Source organism: Balaenoptera musculus, chromosome 1 (genome assembly GCF_009873245.2).
Source record: "Balaenoptera musculus isolate JJ_BM4_2016_0621 chromosome 1, mBalMus1.pri.v3, whole genome shotgun sequence".
Lineage (NCBI taxonomy): Eukaryota > Metazoa > Chordata > Mammalia > Artiodactyla > Balaenopteridae > Balaenoptera > Balaenoptera musculus.
The window spans coordinates 34,807,023-34,823,028 of NC_045785.1; the positions used below are offsets into that span (position 1 = coordinate 34,807,023).

At 40.3% G+C, this 16,006-nt stretch overlaps 1 protein-coding gene across 3 annotated transcripts in view; it reads left to right on the top strand.

The window, feature by feature from the left end:
• Positions 1-14,059, top strand: part of CCDC30 (coiled-coil domain containing 30) — a 159,687-nt gene extending 145,628 nt beyond the window's left edge. For all 3 annotated transcript variants that reach the window (XM_036832536.1, XM_036832547.1, XM_036832556.1), the window contains 5 exons: positions 949-1,090; positions 4,842-4,978; positions 6,028-6,142; positions 13,281-13,348; positions 13,600-14,059. In XM_036832536.1, coding sequence (XP_036688431.1) covers positions 949-1,090; positions 4,842-4,978; positions 6,028-6,142; positions 13,281-13,348; positions 13,600-13,777 — 640 coding nt within the window. In that variant the 3' untranslated portion in view covers positions 13,778-14,059. The remainder of the gene's footprint in view (positions 1-948; positions 1,091-4,841; positions 4,979-6,027; positions 6,143-13,280; positions 13,349-13,599) is intronic.
• Positions 14,060-16,006: the final 1,947 nt, after the last annotated feature.

A 16,006-nucleotide genomic window follows, 5' to 3' on the forward strand; every position in this document is an offset into this window, starting at 1 on the left:
TTCATTCATGTTGTAGCATGTATCAGTACTTCATTCCTTTCTGTAGTGGAATAATGTTCCATTGTACAGATACTCCATATTTTGTTTATCGATTCATCAGTTGATGGAAACTTGGGTTGTTTTAACCTTTTGGCTGTTGTGAATAGTGCTACTATGAACATTCATGTACAAGTTTTTGTGTGGACTTATGTTTTCATTTCTTTTGGGTATATACCTAGGAATGAAATTGCTAGGTCATATGGCTCTACGTTTAACCATTTGAGAAACTGCCAGGCTTTTTCCATTTGCCATTCCTACCAGCAGTGTATGAGTGTTCCAGTTTCTCCACATCCTTCTCAGCACTTGTTATTATCTTTCTTTTCTATTTTATCCATTCTACTAGGTGTGAAGTGGCATCTCATTGTAATTTTGATTTGCATTTTCTTTATAGCTAATGATGTTGAACATCTTTTCATGCGTTTAATAGTGGTAAGTCAAATTTATGTCAGAATCAGAGTAAGAGTCTTGAGCAGAGACATATAGAATTGGCATTTAAAAGTCTAGACTCAAAGCAAGGACTGAGAGCAAACCCAGTTATCTGGAAAATAGACAAGATAGAAGTAGTGGGTTATATCACTGTCCAAGGGTGTAGCCAAGAACTAGAAATGTTTAAATTGATGGCTGAATCAGTGGAGCAGTATTCCAAATTTTTAGATGTCAGGGATCAGAAGTCAAGGAGTTTCCTGAGTTGGGGATGACTGAATCTTGTGTTATTTAGGAGGTTGTACTTGGTCCATTCCCCCCACTTGGGGGCAAGAAGTCCTGCAGATGTGAGGCAGGACAAGTCTCCATCTGTGGTGCCAGGCCCTGACAAAGCAAGAAGAGGAAACCCAAGAAAGGTGCATACTGAGGAGGCAAAATAGTTTTCACTGTGTTCAGGTGCACCTATATTTAAATTTGCTTTTGTAGAAACTATAATGAGAAGCATCACCACCACAAAGCCAAGCTTCGCAGAGTCAAGGATCGTTTAGTTCATGAAGTAGATCTCCGAGATGAGAGAATCAAACAACTTGAAAATGAGATTGGAGCCCTGCGGCAACAAATGGAAAAGGTGAGGGGAAAAGGTGGAGAGCTCACTGGTGATGCTGGTGTTGGTCATCTGGAGAAAGCCCATTCGTTTTTTAATGTATTTGTGGCCTCTTCATAGCCCAGGTTTCCATTTCTTTTCTTTGCACCCTTTTTCAATTTGAGTAATTGTTTAAGCCCTGCCCCAAAGTGTGTAACACTCATAGTGATGCTAGATCAAATTAGACACTGAAAATATTCTGCACTGCTGCTTAGGACTAGTGTCTTGCCTTCAAATGAAAATATCTTCTTAATCACCCTGCAGCAGAGACTTCCAGACCACCCTCCGTAACTCATTCCTACTTTATGCAACCTTCATTTTGCCTCACACTTCTGTCAGTTTTAAATGGCAGTGAAAACAGGTGACCCCTATTCTTTTATCAGTCCTTGACTGGTGCCTTCAGGCTGTTTTCTAAATATCCCTGGTTTCTTTGTCTTGTCACCCCTGTGACTTTCTAGTGTGTGGGTAAAAAGGAAATGGGACAGATGAATGGGATCAAATGACAAATGGCCTTGAGAGCATTAAACTATATCGATTCAAAATGGAGAGCAACTGATTTGGCCAGGAATGTTTCCCTTCTGGAGATCCCCAGCCCATTTCAGAATTTTGAAAACATTGTCCTCGGTCCTAAATTACTCATTTCTTCACCCAACAAATTTTCATCATACCACCACTATGTGCCAAGGATACCAAAACAGTTGATGTAAATTCAGTTATTCCATGGGCTATTATAGGACTCCAGGGTAAGAATCCTTAGATTACACACAGAAAACATCTGAGGATTATAACAGATGGGTCACCATTGTTGTGTTTTTAGTTTTAAAAAATCCTCTTGATACTCTAAACTGTAGTAAAAAAGGAAAATATGTTAGATTTTGCAGTACCCTCCTATTTTGGCACTAATTCATCCAACTTTTAAAGACTCAGATCCACAACTAGGAAGACAATATAGAAAATATAACAGAAGAAAGTAGCAACCCTGGTTCATGGGCCCCCCAGAAATATCATCAACCTATTCTGTATTACCCATTCTTCCTTGTGATGCCTGCCTTCCACTTCCAGGCGTACATGGCAAAACCAGCCTCCTGCTTTCAGCAGGCATGTTTCCTGACTGTACTGTGTTCCAGTGTACCTCCAAAATTCATGTCTACCCAGAACCTCAGAATGTGACCTAATTTGGATGTAAGGTGTTTTCAGGCATAAACAGTTAAAATGAGGTCATACTGGTTAGCGTGAACCCTAAATCCGATATGACTAGTATCCTTATAAGAAGAGGAAAAGACACACACAAAGACAGACACAGGGGAAGAAGGCCATGTGATGATAGAGGCAGAGATCGGAGTCATGAAGCCACAAGCCAAGAAACACCAAGGATTGCTAGCAACTACCAGCTAGGAGAGAGACATGGAACAGATTCTCCCTCAGCGCTCCCAGAACTAACCCTGTCCACACCTTACTGGCCTCCAGAACTGTGAGAAAATAAATTCTTGTTGTTTTAAGCTACCCAGTTTGTGGTAATTTGTTACAGCTGGCCTAGGAAACTAACATCTGCCCAAAAAACCACAGGCCTCCATGAAATTAACTGGAGACTGCAAGTAAGCAGAGGCGAGGAAAGAGTGGTAGGTGTTGGCCTTGGACAGACTTGGATGCAAAGTCTAGCCCTGCCACTTGATAGTTCTGTGACCTTGCCCGAGTCCCTGTGCATCATTTTCTTCCTCTGTAAAATGGGGAAATAATCCCTACCTCACAAGGTTTTCGTGAGGATTAAAATACAAAATGCCTAACGTGGGACCTGGCACATATAAATTTTCATAAATGTTATTTTCTTCTTAGTGTAAAATCTCTTAGAAGCATATTAATCAGTAGATGTACCACAGTGGTACAAACCTGGAGCTCCTGATTTTACTTATTTTAGGGCCCGTGAACCAGAGCCCCGAGCATACAAAAGCTGGGCTCACTTTCTAAGCACCTAATCTCCAGAAAATAATGCCACTTTGGGGCAGCCTTCTCTTTATACAGTGAGCCAGCTTAGTCCTCTAACTGTGTGACCACCCAAACCAGATTTCCCCAGATATTTTATCCTATTATTAGAGCAGATGTCCTGATTTTTTGGTTCCAAAAAATTACAGTATTTCCAACGGACAGGGTGTCAGTAGCCTGCCCCACTCAATTTCCTTTCTAATCCAGTTATAACTGCAGAGAGCATTATTTGTGGGGTAGCTGCTTCTATTCTCAATCCTTATCATAAATATATTTAAATAATAGCAGGCAAGATTATTGTTAGACATTGAAGGGTCCTGGATGAAGGACTTTAAGATCTGGAAGAGTTTGTTTCAAAACATACTGTAATCTCCTTCCTTACAATTCCTTAATAATAGATGAACAGCCTTTCTTTCTTTCTTTCTTTCTTTCTCTCATTTTGAATTATAATTGACATAACATTTTATTAGTTTCAGGTATATAACATAATGATTTGATATTTATATATATTGCTAAATATTCACCACAATAAGTCTAGTTAACATCCATCACCACTCATAGTTACAAATTTTTTTCTTGTGATGAGAGCTTTTAAGATCTACTGTCTTCACAACTTTCTCATATGCAATACAGTATTACTAACTATAGTCATCATGCTGTACATTATATCTTTATGACTTATTAATAACCGGAAGTTTGTACCTTTTGACTGCTTTCACCCATTTTGCCCACCCCTCTCCACCTCTGGCAACCACCAATCTGTTCTCTGTATCTATGAGTCTGGTTTTTTTTGTTGCTTGGGTTTTTTTAGATACCACATATATGGACAGTCTTTTCTGAATGATCTATATTAGTACCTTATTAAAAGAAAGAAAGTTGCCCCTCTTAACCCTGTGATTCACCCATCTACCAGAGGTGGTTTTTCTCCTCCCATTCCCACTTGCTCCCACACCTGGCAGGTGGAAACAAACACAAATAAGTGAAGGCACTTGCCTGTTACCATTGACAGGTTCTTGGTGAAGTGAGAAGGGCAGTTCTACACTTGTGAGCTTCTAAACTCCTCACCGACAGTGATATTTACTAATATCTGCTGACTCAATATAAGAATGTTAGTATTTTTTCACAAAATATAATCCTTTATCATTTTAGCTATAACTTCGCTAGCTATTGCTTCCAGGGAAAACTTTGGTAGAAAATGAAACATGGTGTCAAGCTAGAAATCATTTCAGCATCATCACTGCAAGAATATTCTCGGTACCTGGTTTACATGCTGAACTTGCCAAGCCAACTGAGACCCTGACATTGGTTGTCAGGTGAGGTGGCTAGATTCCCATCTTCCTCCCTTTGCCTTAGAAAGACTATAACTACAAAGCAGATGGAAATGTGTTACATGGAAATCTTTCTCAATATGGAGATTCAGAGAATTCAGTTGTATTTGTTAGTGACTCGATACCTATGGAATTAGAATACAGATGAGAGCATTGGGACCTTACTGGGAGTTGAGCGTTCAGATATTTTTAAATGTTAACCCAAAAGAATGAGTAAATGTCCAAACAAAATACGTGACATAAAATAACCAAGATAAATAGAAGAACCATCTAGCTGACAATTCAGCAAACAGACAAAGACAGACTAGAAGACAGGAGAAAAGAAGTTCACAAGGCAATTTGCTGTCAGAGTTTAGAAACAAGTTGATGCTCTTAAATGTGTGATTCTTTTTCCTGCTGGGGTAATTAGGGGGCTTTATTATCCCTAGGAGAAGGCATTCCAGGACCAGATCACCACCCAAAATGATATCCTGCTCCTAGAAAAGAGGAAACTTCTGGAGCAGCTCACAGAGCAAGAGGAATTGATCCACGGCAATAAATGGATAATATCTTCCGTCCAGAGCAGGTAGGTGCCTGCCTGAGTCACCTGTCAGCTCCACAAAGAGGAGGTTTCTCCCTCCACAAAGAGATCTTTCCAGAGGTAGTCCTTTGAGTTTGCGGCCTATCTGATAACTGTTTCTCTGCCATTCTGCTGTTTTTAGCAGTTCATACAAGTGGCAGAGTTGTGAAATTAAAGAGAAAAATATCATGGAGAAGGCGGGCTGGGCATTCAGATAGGCTCTTTCATGGCAACATTGCCTCCTGAGGACCCAGCTATGCTCATTCGGGCCCATCCCTTTGTGTATGTTGATACTCATGTTTATCTTTTGGGACCTACGGAATCAAGGTGTAGACCAAGAGAGAAGCAGGTTGGCATCCCAGCTCAATGACTTTCTGGTTTTATCTTCTCACACAAGTTACTTTCCCCACTCTGAGCCTCAGTTTCCTCATCTGCAAAATAGGCTTCATAACAGTATCTCTTTTATGGGGTTGTTGTGAGGATTAAAGGAGCTAATACATGAAAAGTTTTAAGTGCTTACTGTGTGGATAGGTTGCAATACCTAACGTACATGGTAAGTACTTGGTAAATGGTTGCTGCTGCTACTACTATTTTTACTTCTACTACTACTACTACTACTACTACTACTACTGAAACAAAAGCATGGGATGACTGAGATCAGAACCAGATGTAGGCTGTGTATGAACAGTGTTCATACACAATGTATGGCTGTGTATGAACCAGATGCAACCAGATGAACAGTGTTTGAAGGGATGCAGAGTCCCTCCCCTAAATGGGATCGTATCCTTCCTTAAGTTTCTCGAGGGCTGGAATTGTGCCTTTCGTATTCTTGCATATCGTGTGTCTCTGTTCTCAGTATGTATTTAATGACGGTGTACAAGCCAGAGGCTTATTCATTTTTCACTTGGTCTTGGAATATGGTGGGAATTATTCTGGCAAAGTTGGTTCTAAAATCTGGCAGTGGGCTAAGACTCAGAGCTAGTGGGAAATGGGAGAGAGTTTTTAGGAAGGATACAGAAATGTTTAGTTATGCCTCTGATTTATGCCATCCTTAGAGTACTTTTCCTGGATAAAGAAAATAAGCAGCTACAGGAAAACCGTCTCCGGCTCACCCAGCAGGTTGGTCTCTTAGAGCGGATCATAAGGAGCATCCAGATCCGCAGAGGGGAGGTAAGGCTTGCTGTTCTCACTTTCCTTCATCTTCTGCACGTAGCTGTAGCCTGCACTTGGCCTCACGGTGGACTGCAGCGAAGAGGCTCGCCGGCTGCACACCGGGGCAGCAGGCCTTCAGACTGCTCTGGACCAGCTTTGCTCTTCACTGGGTCAGCCTTTGTCCAGCGTGCTCCTCCTGTGTGATCCCAAAGCAGTTCGTGTATGCCTCCTAGCTTCTTCCTTAACACCCTGTATTGTCATCACCTTTTCACTTCTCTATCTCATCGTCTCAGCAGCGACGTCCTGGAGGGCAAGGGTTGCATCTCATATGCCATTGTATCTATGGACAGGTACTCCATAAATATTTGAGAATGAACGGATGTTAAATGTCCTCACACAGATGCCTCCTTCTCAGCTATCCTGTTTAACATGTATTATTCTTGCCCCAGCTGAGAGATGAGCCCATCTGAGGCTCAGAAAGGTAAAGTGAAGCTAGTCTGCTCTGGCAAGGAGTCAAGCCTAAGGAGAACATCTGAGTCAGAGAAAAGCAATTATGTTACAAAAAACCGTGCTGGCAAGTAGCCAAGTCCAGAGAGCTGCAGCAAATAAGGCTCTCTGTTCAGATGAGGTCCAGAGCCTGGCTGGTGAGCAGTCAGCCAGAGGGACTTCAGTAAGCAGAGCTGCATTCTGACTCCAGGATGGAGGCTGCTTGCTTCCTTCCCTGGCTTGTATCACCTGCTAGGCGTTTCTTCCTAGGATATTTCACAGTAGATCCTGCTCATTGGGTACTACTGCTATAAGCGTTAAGGCCTGCATCATGTTTGGTCTCAGAAAGGTGATAGTTTCCAAGTTTTTGAGTTGTTTTGCAGATTTTCTCAAAAGTAGAACTGCCACAAAAACAGAAATATAGATCAATGGAACAGGATAGAAAGCCCAGAGATAAACCCACACACACGTGGTCACCTTATTTTTGATAAAGGAGGCAAGAATATACAGTGGAGAAAAGACAGCCTCTTCAATAAGAGGTGCTGGGAAAACTGGACAGCTACATGTAAAAGAATGAAATTAGAACACTCCCTAACACCATACACAAAAATAAACTCAACATGGATTAAAGACCTAAATGTAAGGCCAGACACTATAAAACTCTTAGAGGAAAACATAGGCAGAACACTCTGTGACATAAATCACAGCAAGATCCTTTTTGACCCACCTCCTAGAGAAATGGAAATAAAAACAAAAATAAACAAATGGAACCTAATGAAACTTAAAAGCTTTTGCACAGCAAAGGAAACCGTAAACAAGACGAAAAGACAACCCTCAGAATGGGAGAAAATATTTGCAAATGAAGCAACTGACAAAGGATTAATCTCCAAAATATACAAGGAGCTCATGCAGCTCAATATCAAAAAAACAAACAACCCAATCCAAAAATGGGCAGAATACCTAAATAGACATTTCTCCAAAGAAGATATACAGATTGCCAACAAACACATGAAAGGATGCTCAACATCACTAATCGTTACAGGAATGCAAATCAAAACTACAATGAGGTATCACTTCACACCCAGCAGAATGGCCATCATCAAAAAATCTACAAACAATAAATGCTGGAGAGGGTGTGGAGAAAAGGGAACCCTCTTGCACTGTTGGTGGGAATGTAAATTGATACAACCACTATGGAGAACAGTATGGAGGTTCCTTAAAAAACTAAAAATAGAACTACCATACGACCCAGCAATCCCACTACTGGGCATATACCCTGAGAAAACCATAATTCAAAAAGAGTCATGCACCAAAATGTTCATTGCAGCTCTATTTACAATAGCCAGGACATGGAAGCAACCTAAGTGTCCATCAACAGATGAATGGATAAAGAAGATGTGGCACATATATACAATGGAATATTACTCAGCCATAAAAAGAAACGAAATTGAGTTATAGTGAGGTGGATGGACCTAGAGTCTGTAATACAGAGTGAAGTAAGTCAGAAAGAGAAAAACAAATACCATATGCTAACACATATATATGGAATCTAAAAAAAAAAATGGTTCTGAAGAACCTAGGGGCAGGACAGGAATAAAGACGTAGATGTAGAGAATGGACTTGAGGACATGGGAGGGGGAAGGGTAAGCGGGACGAAGTGAGAGAGTGGCATGGACATATATACACTACCAAATGTAAAATAGATAGCTAGTGGGAAGCAGCCGCATAGCACAGGGAGATTAGCTCGGTGCTTTGTGACCACCTAGAGGGGTGGGATAGGGAGAGTGGGAGAGAGACGCAAGAGGGAGGAGATATGGGGATATATGTATATATATAGCTGATTCACTTTGTTATACAGGAGAAACTAACACACCATTGTAAAGCAATTATACTCCAATTAAAATGTTAAAAAAAAAAAAAGTAGAACTGCCAGATGATGTGACCTAATTTCCAACAGTTTATGTCTTTGCTTGAGCTACAACTGTTCTTAATTATCTAGTCGTTCACTCTTTTACTTAATCATTCATTCAACAAACATTTATTTATTTATTAAAGGGAACTTTATTATTTTTATCCATTTATTTTTGGCTGTGTTGGGTCTTCATTCCTGCACGTGGGTTTTATCTAGTCGCGGGGAGTGGGGGCTGCTCTTCATCGTGGTGCGCGGGCTTCTCATTGCGGTGCCTTCTCTTGTTGCGGAGCACGGGCTCTAGGCGCGCAGGCTTCAGTAGTTGTGGCACATGGGCTCAGTAGTTGTAGTTCGCAGGCTCTAGAGCGTCAGGCTCAGTAGTTGTGGCGCACGGGCTTTGTTGTTCTGCGGCATGTGAGATCTTCCCGGACCACGGCTCGAACCCGTGTCCCCTGCATTGGCAGGCGGATTCTTAACCACTGCACCACCGGGGAAGCCCTCAACAAACATTTATTAATTCCAAGAACTGTGATAGGTCCTAGGAATATGGAAGATAGTTCCTGTTTTCAGAGACCTTCAGTCTAGTAGAAAAGGACAGACACATACGTGAATAAATACTGTAGTATTGTCGGTGCTGAGTTACAGGCCTTAAAGGAGTATTTTTTAGGACCAGTGGTTTTGAGATCCACAATATTGTCATCAAATCAAGATAAGAAATGTCACATGGGTCAGAACTAGAGTACATCAAGCTCAGTATCCCACGTGTGACAAAGGTACCAAGTTGTAACATCTTGACACCTATTGGAATAAACTCCAAAACTGTTTATAAACTTAGAATCTTAAGGATCCTCCAATCCAATCCTCTCATTTTACGCAGAAGGGAGATAAAACCCAGAGAAGTTGAATGATATGTCAAAGGCCACGTAGCTACTGCTTACATTTCCAAGATCTGTTGATTCTTGGTGATTACCACATATGCAAATAGCGCAGTATATAGATCCCTGAGATCAGACATATCCTAGCTCGCTTCCTTTCTTGGAGCTACAGAGGTGACAGCTTGACATTCGTTGGGTGCTTACTATGTGCCTGGGACTGTTCTAAGCATTTTATGTATATTATCTCCTGTATTCCACAAGATAATCTTATGTGAAAAGCCTGTCATTCCCACTTTCACAGTTGAAGAAACTGAGACCTGGAGAGGTGAAGTGACATCATTGCCCAAGGTCACATAGCTGATAAATAGGAAAACAAGGACTGAAAACAGCACTCTCTGGTCCCTGCTCTTAGCCACTGTCTCATAATACTCCAAGTCAACTGTTTCCCTTGCAGGGGCATTGGAGTAACCAGGGACATAGCCTTTGTAATAGACCATGTTGCTGCCTGTATTGTAATTCCATCTTTCTTCTCAGTTGGCTTGTAAACTCCAAGAGAGCAGGAACTCTGCCCATCTTGTTACCCATTGTATCCCAAATACTTAGCACCTGGGTCACGGCAACAACTTCTTAACTCATCTCCTTTCAGTCTTTCCTCCTCTTCTAATCTGCCCTGCCCACGCCACTAGACCCATCATTGTGAAACACTGCTTGATTTCATAGTACTTCACATCAAAGAGTTTCAGAGACTGCCTTTGTCTATAAGACAAAGTTTATTCATTCAACACATATTTATGGACCATATACAGTGTGCCAGGCCTCATGCTGTTCCCCATATGGTTTAAATATGATGGTGAACAAGAGATACTGTCTGTCTTCCCAGAACTCGGGCCCAGTGAGAGTGACAATCATGTAACTGACAACTGCCATGCGCTAAGTTCTACAAGAGCAGTAGGCCCAGAATGCTGAGGAAGCAGGGGGAGTGGTGTCTCAACCTGTCTGGGGTGGCTAGGGAAGGCTTCCGGAGTTATTGATGTCTAAACCAGAACTGAAGCCACATAAGAACTTTCCATATTCCAAATACCTTTCTGACAAACCTGATCAAAAGAAACTAGCCTATTCACCGTTTCCCCAAAAGCTCTGCCGTTTCCTCCTCTGAATCATGTATTTCCCTTGCTTGGGAAGACACATCTCATCTCCCCTGTCCCATCTTCCCAGGCTTTGTCTTTTGAAGTTCTATGGTTCTTATAGTCTATGGCCGGAGGGGTCTTTAGAAAATACATGTAGTCTGAGCTGATGACTCAACACTGTGTGAGGATTTCCCGCAGTCTTCAGAATAAAACCCGCATTTTCTGACATGGTCTTTATATGCTCTGTGAGTAGGCCTCTGGTCTGTTTTGGTCTACATTTTTCTGAGAAAGAATATTTGGTTTTTAAAGTAATGGAGCTCAAAACAGTTACATGTTTTTTATGATTTAAAGGGACAGAAAATGTTTACCAGAGTATTAGGAACTCATCAAATAGAATGGAATGATTATATCAGCTAATATGAGGTAATTCATGTAGAAAAGTGGATATAAAAAGCAAGCTAACAGTGAAAAGCACTAATATAAAAAGTATGGCATTTAATTTTTTTGTTGTTGTTGTTTTTTGTAAATAACTGCTTAACTGCTTAAATGTTATTAAACCTCTCTAATATTTGGTCTCTTCGCTTTTTTTTTTTTTTTTAATTTTTATTTATTTATGGCTGTGTTGGGTCTTCGTTTCTGTGCAAGGGCTTTCTCTAGTTGCAGCAAGCGGGGGCCACTCTTCATTGCGGTGCGCGGGCCTCTCACTGTCGCGGCCTCTCTTGTGGCGGAGCACAGGCTCCAGACGCGCAGGCTCAGTAGTTGTGGCTCACGGGCCTAGTTGCTCCGCGGCATGTGGGATCTTCCCAGACCAGGGCTCGAACCCGTGTCCCCTGCATTGGCAGGCAGATTCTCAACCACCGCGCCACCAGGGAAGCCCAGTTATTATTTTTAAAATAATTTTATTTATTGAGGTAACATTGGTTTATAACATTATATCAGTTTCATGTGTGTAACATTATACCTTGCCTTCTGTATACACTACAGCGTGCTCACCACCAAAAGTTTAGTTTCCATCCATCCATCCATCCCCCTTTTGCCCATTTCACCCTCCCACACCTTCGCCTCTGGTAACCACTACTCTGTTCTCTGTATCTATGTGTTTATTTTTGTTTGGTTTGGTTTGTTCTTTTTTACTATTATTATTCCACATGTGAGTTAAATCATATGTTATTTGTCTTTCTCTGTCTGACTTATTTCACTTAGCGTAACACCTTCAAGGTCCACACATGTTGTCACAAATGGCAAGATATCATTTTTATATATGTATAATCTACTTAATCCATTCATCCTTTGATGGGCACTTAGGTTGTTTCCATATCTTGGCTATTATAAATAATGCCATAGGGGTGCATATAGCTTTTCAAATTACTGTTTTTGTATTCTTCAGGTAAATACCCAGAAGTGGGACTGGGTTGTGTGGTAGTTCCTAATTTTTTTAGGAATTTCCATAGTGTTCTCCATAGTGGCTGCACCAATTTACATTCTGACCAACAGTATACGAGGGTTTGCTTTTTTCCTTGCCAACACTTGTTATTTCTTGCCTTTATGATAACAGCCATTCTAACGGGCGTGAGGTAATATCTCACTGTGGTTTTGATTTGCACTTCCCTAATAACTGGTGTTGTTGAACATCTTTTCATGTGCCTATTGGCTATCTGTATGTCTTCTTTGGGAAAAAATGTTTATTTAGCTCCTCTGCCCATTTTTTAATTGGGTTGTTTGGTTTTTTGTTGTTGAAAGTATGACATGTATAGTTACCAAATATTCTATAGGTATTAGGGATTACAGTTTTTCCCCCAATTTTGTTGATATAATTGACATATAACATTGTATAAGTTTAAGGTGTACAATATAATGATTTGATATATATATGTATTGCAAAATGATCACCACAATAAGATTAGTTAACATCTATCATCTCATATAGTTACAATTTTTTTTTCCTCATGACAAGAAATTTTAAGATCTATTCTCTTAGCTACTTTCAATATATACAATACAGTACTGTTAAGTATATCATCATGTTGTACATTACATCCCCAGAACTTATTTCTCTTACAAGGGAAGTTCATACCTCTGACCACATTCACCTAATTCCCCCATCCCTGACAACCGCAAATCTGGTCTCTATTTCAATAAGTTTGGTTTTTTTAAACTCCCAGTGTATATGAGTTCATACAGTATTTGTCTTTCTCTTTGTCTGATTTATTTCACTCAACCTGATGACCTCAAGTTCCATCTGTGTTGTCACAAATGGCAGGATTTCCTTATTTTGTTAAAAGAATTTGTTTTTTGCTGAGTAGTATTCTATTGTACGCATATTCTTTATCCTTTCCTCTATCAGTGGACACTTAAGTTGCTTCCATATCTTGGCTATTGTAAATAATGCTGCTATAAACATGGAGTGCAGATATCTCTTTGGGACAGTGTTTTCATTTCCTTCAGATATATACCCAGAAGTGGGATAGCTGGGTCATATGGTAGTTCTCTTCTTAATTTTTTGAGGAACCTCCATACTGTTCTCCATAGTGGCTGCACCAATTTACATTCCCACCAACAGTGCACAAGAGTTCCCTTTTTTCCACATCTTCTCCAGCATTTCTTATCTCTTGTCTTTTTGATGATAGCTAGTCTAACAGGTGTAAGGTGAGGGGATTATATTTTTAACCAAAAATATATATAAAGCATAAGTTCTAGGATCATATCGCCAATGGTTTATCATTATAATTTTTTAATATTCATCCTTTCTTTTCTTTAAGGAAACAACAATTAGTGACATCCCTGAATTTGAAGTATTGAATAAAATTGTGCCCTTACCAAACTCCAGGTGAGTAAAATCAAGACAGTCATCTGCATGCCTGAGAGTTATGGCTGCCTAGCTAGTTCTAGTTGCTGGCTTGAGAAAGCATAGCAGGGACTTTCCCGGTGGCCCAGTGGTTAGGACTCCATGCTTTCACTGCCAAGGGGGAACTAAGATCCTGCAAAAGTTGAAATTCTATTGATGCCTTAACTCTGTAACCCCAAAGTGCTGCCGAGAGATCCTGTCTATACAAAGTCCTCACACATGGCCATTCTTAGTTTTTCAGGAACGGGTTTGGTAGAGTCAGCTGGAAGTCTTCAAGAAACTGAAGAACATAGGTCAGAAGAAGCAATGGCAAACCCCAAGTCCCTCGAGTCTCTTTCGTGTTCACAGAATTCTGAAGCTGGATACATAAACGTGGCTTCTCTGAAAGAAACACATCGCATCCCAGAATAAGGCCAAGTCAGAACTATAAAATCACTAGTGTCTAAAACTAGGCTGATCAAAGCTGCTAACTTAAAGCTTGGGCGTGAGGGTGGAGCATGACGTGGAGAAGAGTTATGACAGATCCTCACTGGACGTCAACCAGGAGTCTTCAAAATTGCTGATAAATTCATTAAACCTGTTCTAAAAATGGATTTCTCAAGTTTGTTTGGTATCCTCAATTGCCTTGTATTGATCAGTGTCGTGACTTAAGTTCAGTGGTTTAATTAGGGTTTTTTTTAAAGATTTTTTTTGATGTGGACCATTTTTTTAAAAGTCTTTATTGAACTTGTTACAATATTGCTTCTTTTTTTTATGTTTTAGTTTTTTGGCCTCAAGGCATGTGGGATCTTAGCTCCTCAACCAGGGATCGAACCCACACCCCCTGCACTGGAAGGCAAGGTCTTAACCACTGGACCGCCAGGGAAGTCCCTAATTAGGATTTTGTTCAGTAGAGCACATATACAGCTAATTCAGCATTCTTTCTATTCTTATTATAATGGGTATTTTCTTATTTATTTTTTAATTTAAAAGTAAAAACAATGTAATCACCTTAAAGCAAATATTTGAGGAAAAAAAACCCTATAAAGCCCACATTCTTAACACAACTATTTTCATTTATTCTTTTCTGGTTCTTATTCAAATGTATATATTTTAAATGGTTATCATATTGTATATTCATTTTCATAGTCTGATTTTAAATTTAATATTTCATAAAACATTTTCCCATGTTTCAACAGTCTTCATAATTATTCTTTCAAAAGCCACATGGTAGGGCTTCCCTGGTGGTGCAGTGGTTAAGAATCCACCTGCCAATGCAGGCGACACGGGTTCGAGCCCTGGTCTGGGAAGATCCCACATGCCGCGGAGCAACTAAGCCCGTGCGCCACAACTACTGAGCCTGCCCTCTAGAGCCCGTGAGCCACAACTACTGAGCCTGTGTGCTGCAACTACTGAAGCCCGCGTGCCTAGAGCCTCTGCTCCACAACAAGAGAAGACACTGCAATGAGAAGCCCGCGCGCAGTAAAAGAGACCCAGTGCAGCCAAAAATAAATAAATAAAAATAAATAAATAATTTTTTTAAAAAGCCACATGGTATTCTATCATGTTGATGTCCTATAAATTCTCTTGTTGTTTGACCTTTGTTTCTACTCTTTTACTATTTAAGATTATGCTGTGATGAAAGTGTTTGTAAATGTAGCTCTTTTCTTCTCTTGAGTACTCCATAAAACACATTTACAAGATCAGCATAATTGGGCTAAAGATATAAATGTTAATAGTTTTGATACGTCACTTGTCGAATTACTTTAAAAAAAGATTGTTTTCTATAGTTGAACTCTTTCAGCCTCAATTTCTTAATCCATAAAATGGGAGCAATGGTAGTTCCTATCCCATAGAGTTGTGAGGACCAAATGAAATGAAGCATGTATTTAGCACTTAGTAAAAGCTTAACAAATACTAGACATCATTATTTATTTTCACTAGCAGTTTGAGTGTACTAGTTTTTCCACAACCTCATCAACATTGGATATTATCAATTTTTAAAAAATTATTCTAAATAGTTGGTATAAAACTATACTGAAGGATGATTTCTGCTGCTCCTTCCCTTCCTCCCCCTTTCCCTCCTTATTCTCCTCCTCTTTCTTCTTCACCTTCAACTGGAGGTAGAGAGGGAGACCAAAGGGAGAGGGAAAGTAACCAGAAATTTTTTAAAAGACCCCTTAAGTTGAGACACACTGACTTTTTATGTGTGATCCTTGCTTCCTCAGACCACTGAACTAGAAAGGATGGTCAAAGGATATAGAAAGTAATAGCTGTGATATTGAATCTAAGCCTTACCCAATTCATTCAATTCACTGGATTCATTGAGTCTATTTATTGAATCCCTACTGTGTGCTATTCAATAGTGGGCACACCTGTGAAGACAGGCAAGGAGAGTCTCGGTTTTTGTCATTGAACCCAAGTCCATGTGCCCGAAGCACGGTGAGGACAAACAAACATTGGAATTTGGAGCAGAGGAAGGCTTACTGCACGGGCCAAGCAAGGAGAATGGGTGGCTCCTGCTCAAAAGACCTGAAGTCCCCAATGGTTTTCAGGGAAGAGTTTTTAAAGGCATCTTTTGGGGTGATGACTTCAGGGTGTATGACTTTCTTCCGATTGGTTGGTGGTGAGGTAACAGGGTGGTGGTCCAGGAATCTCAAT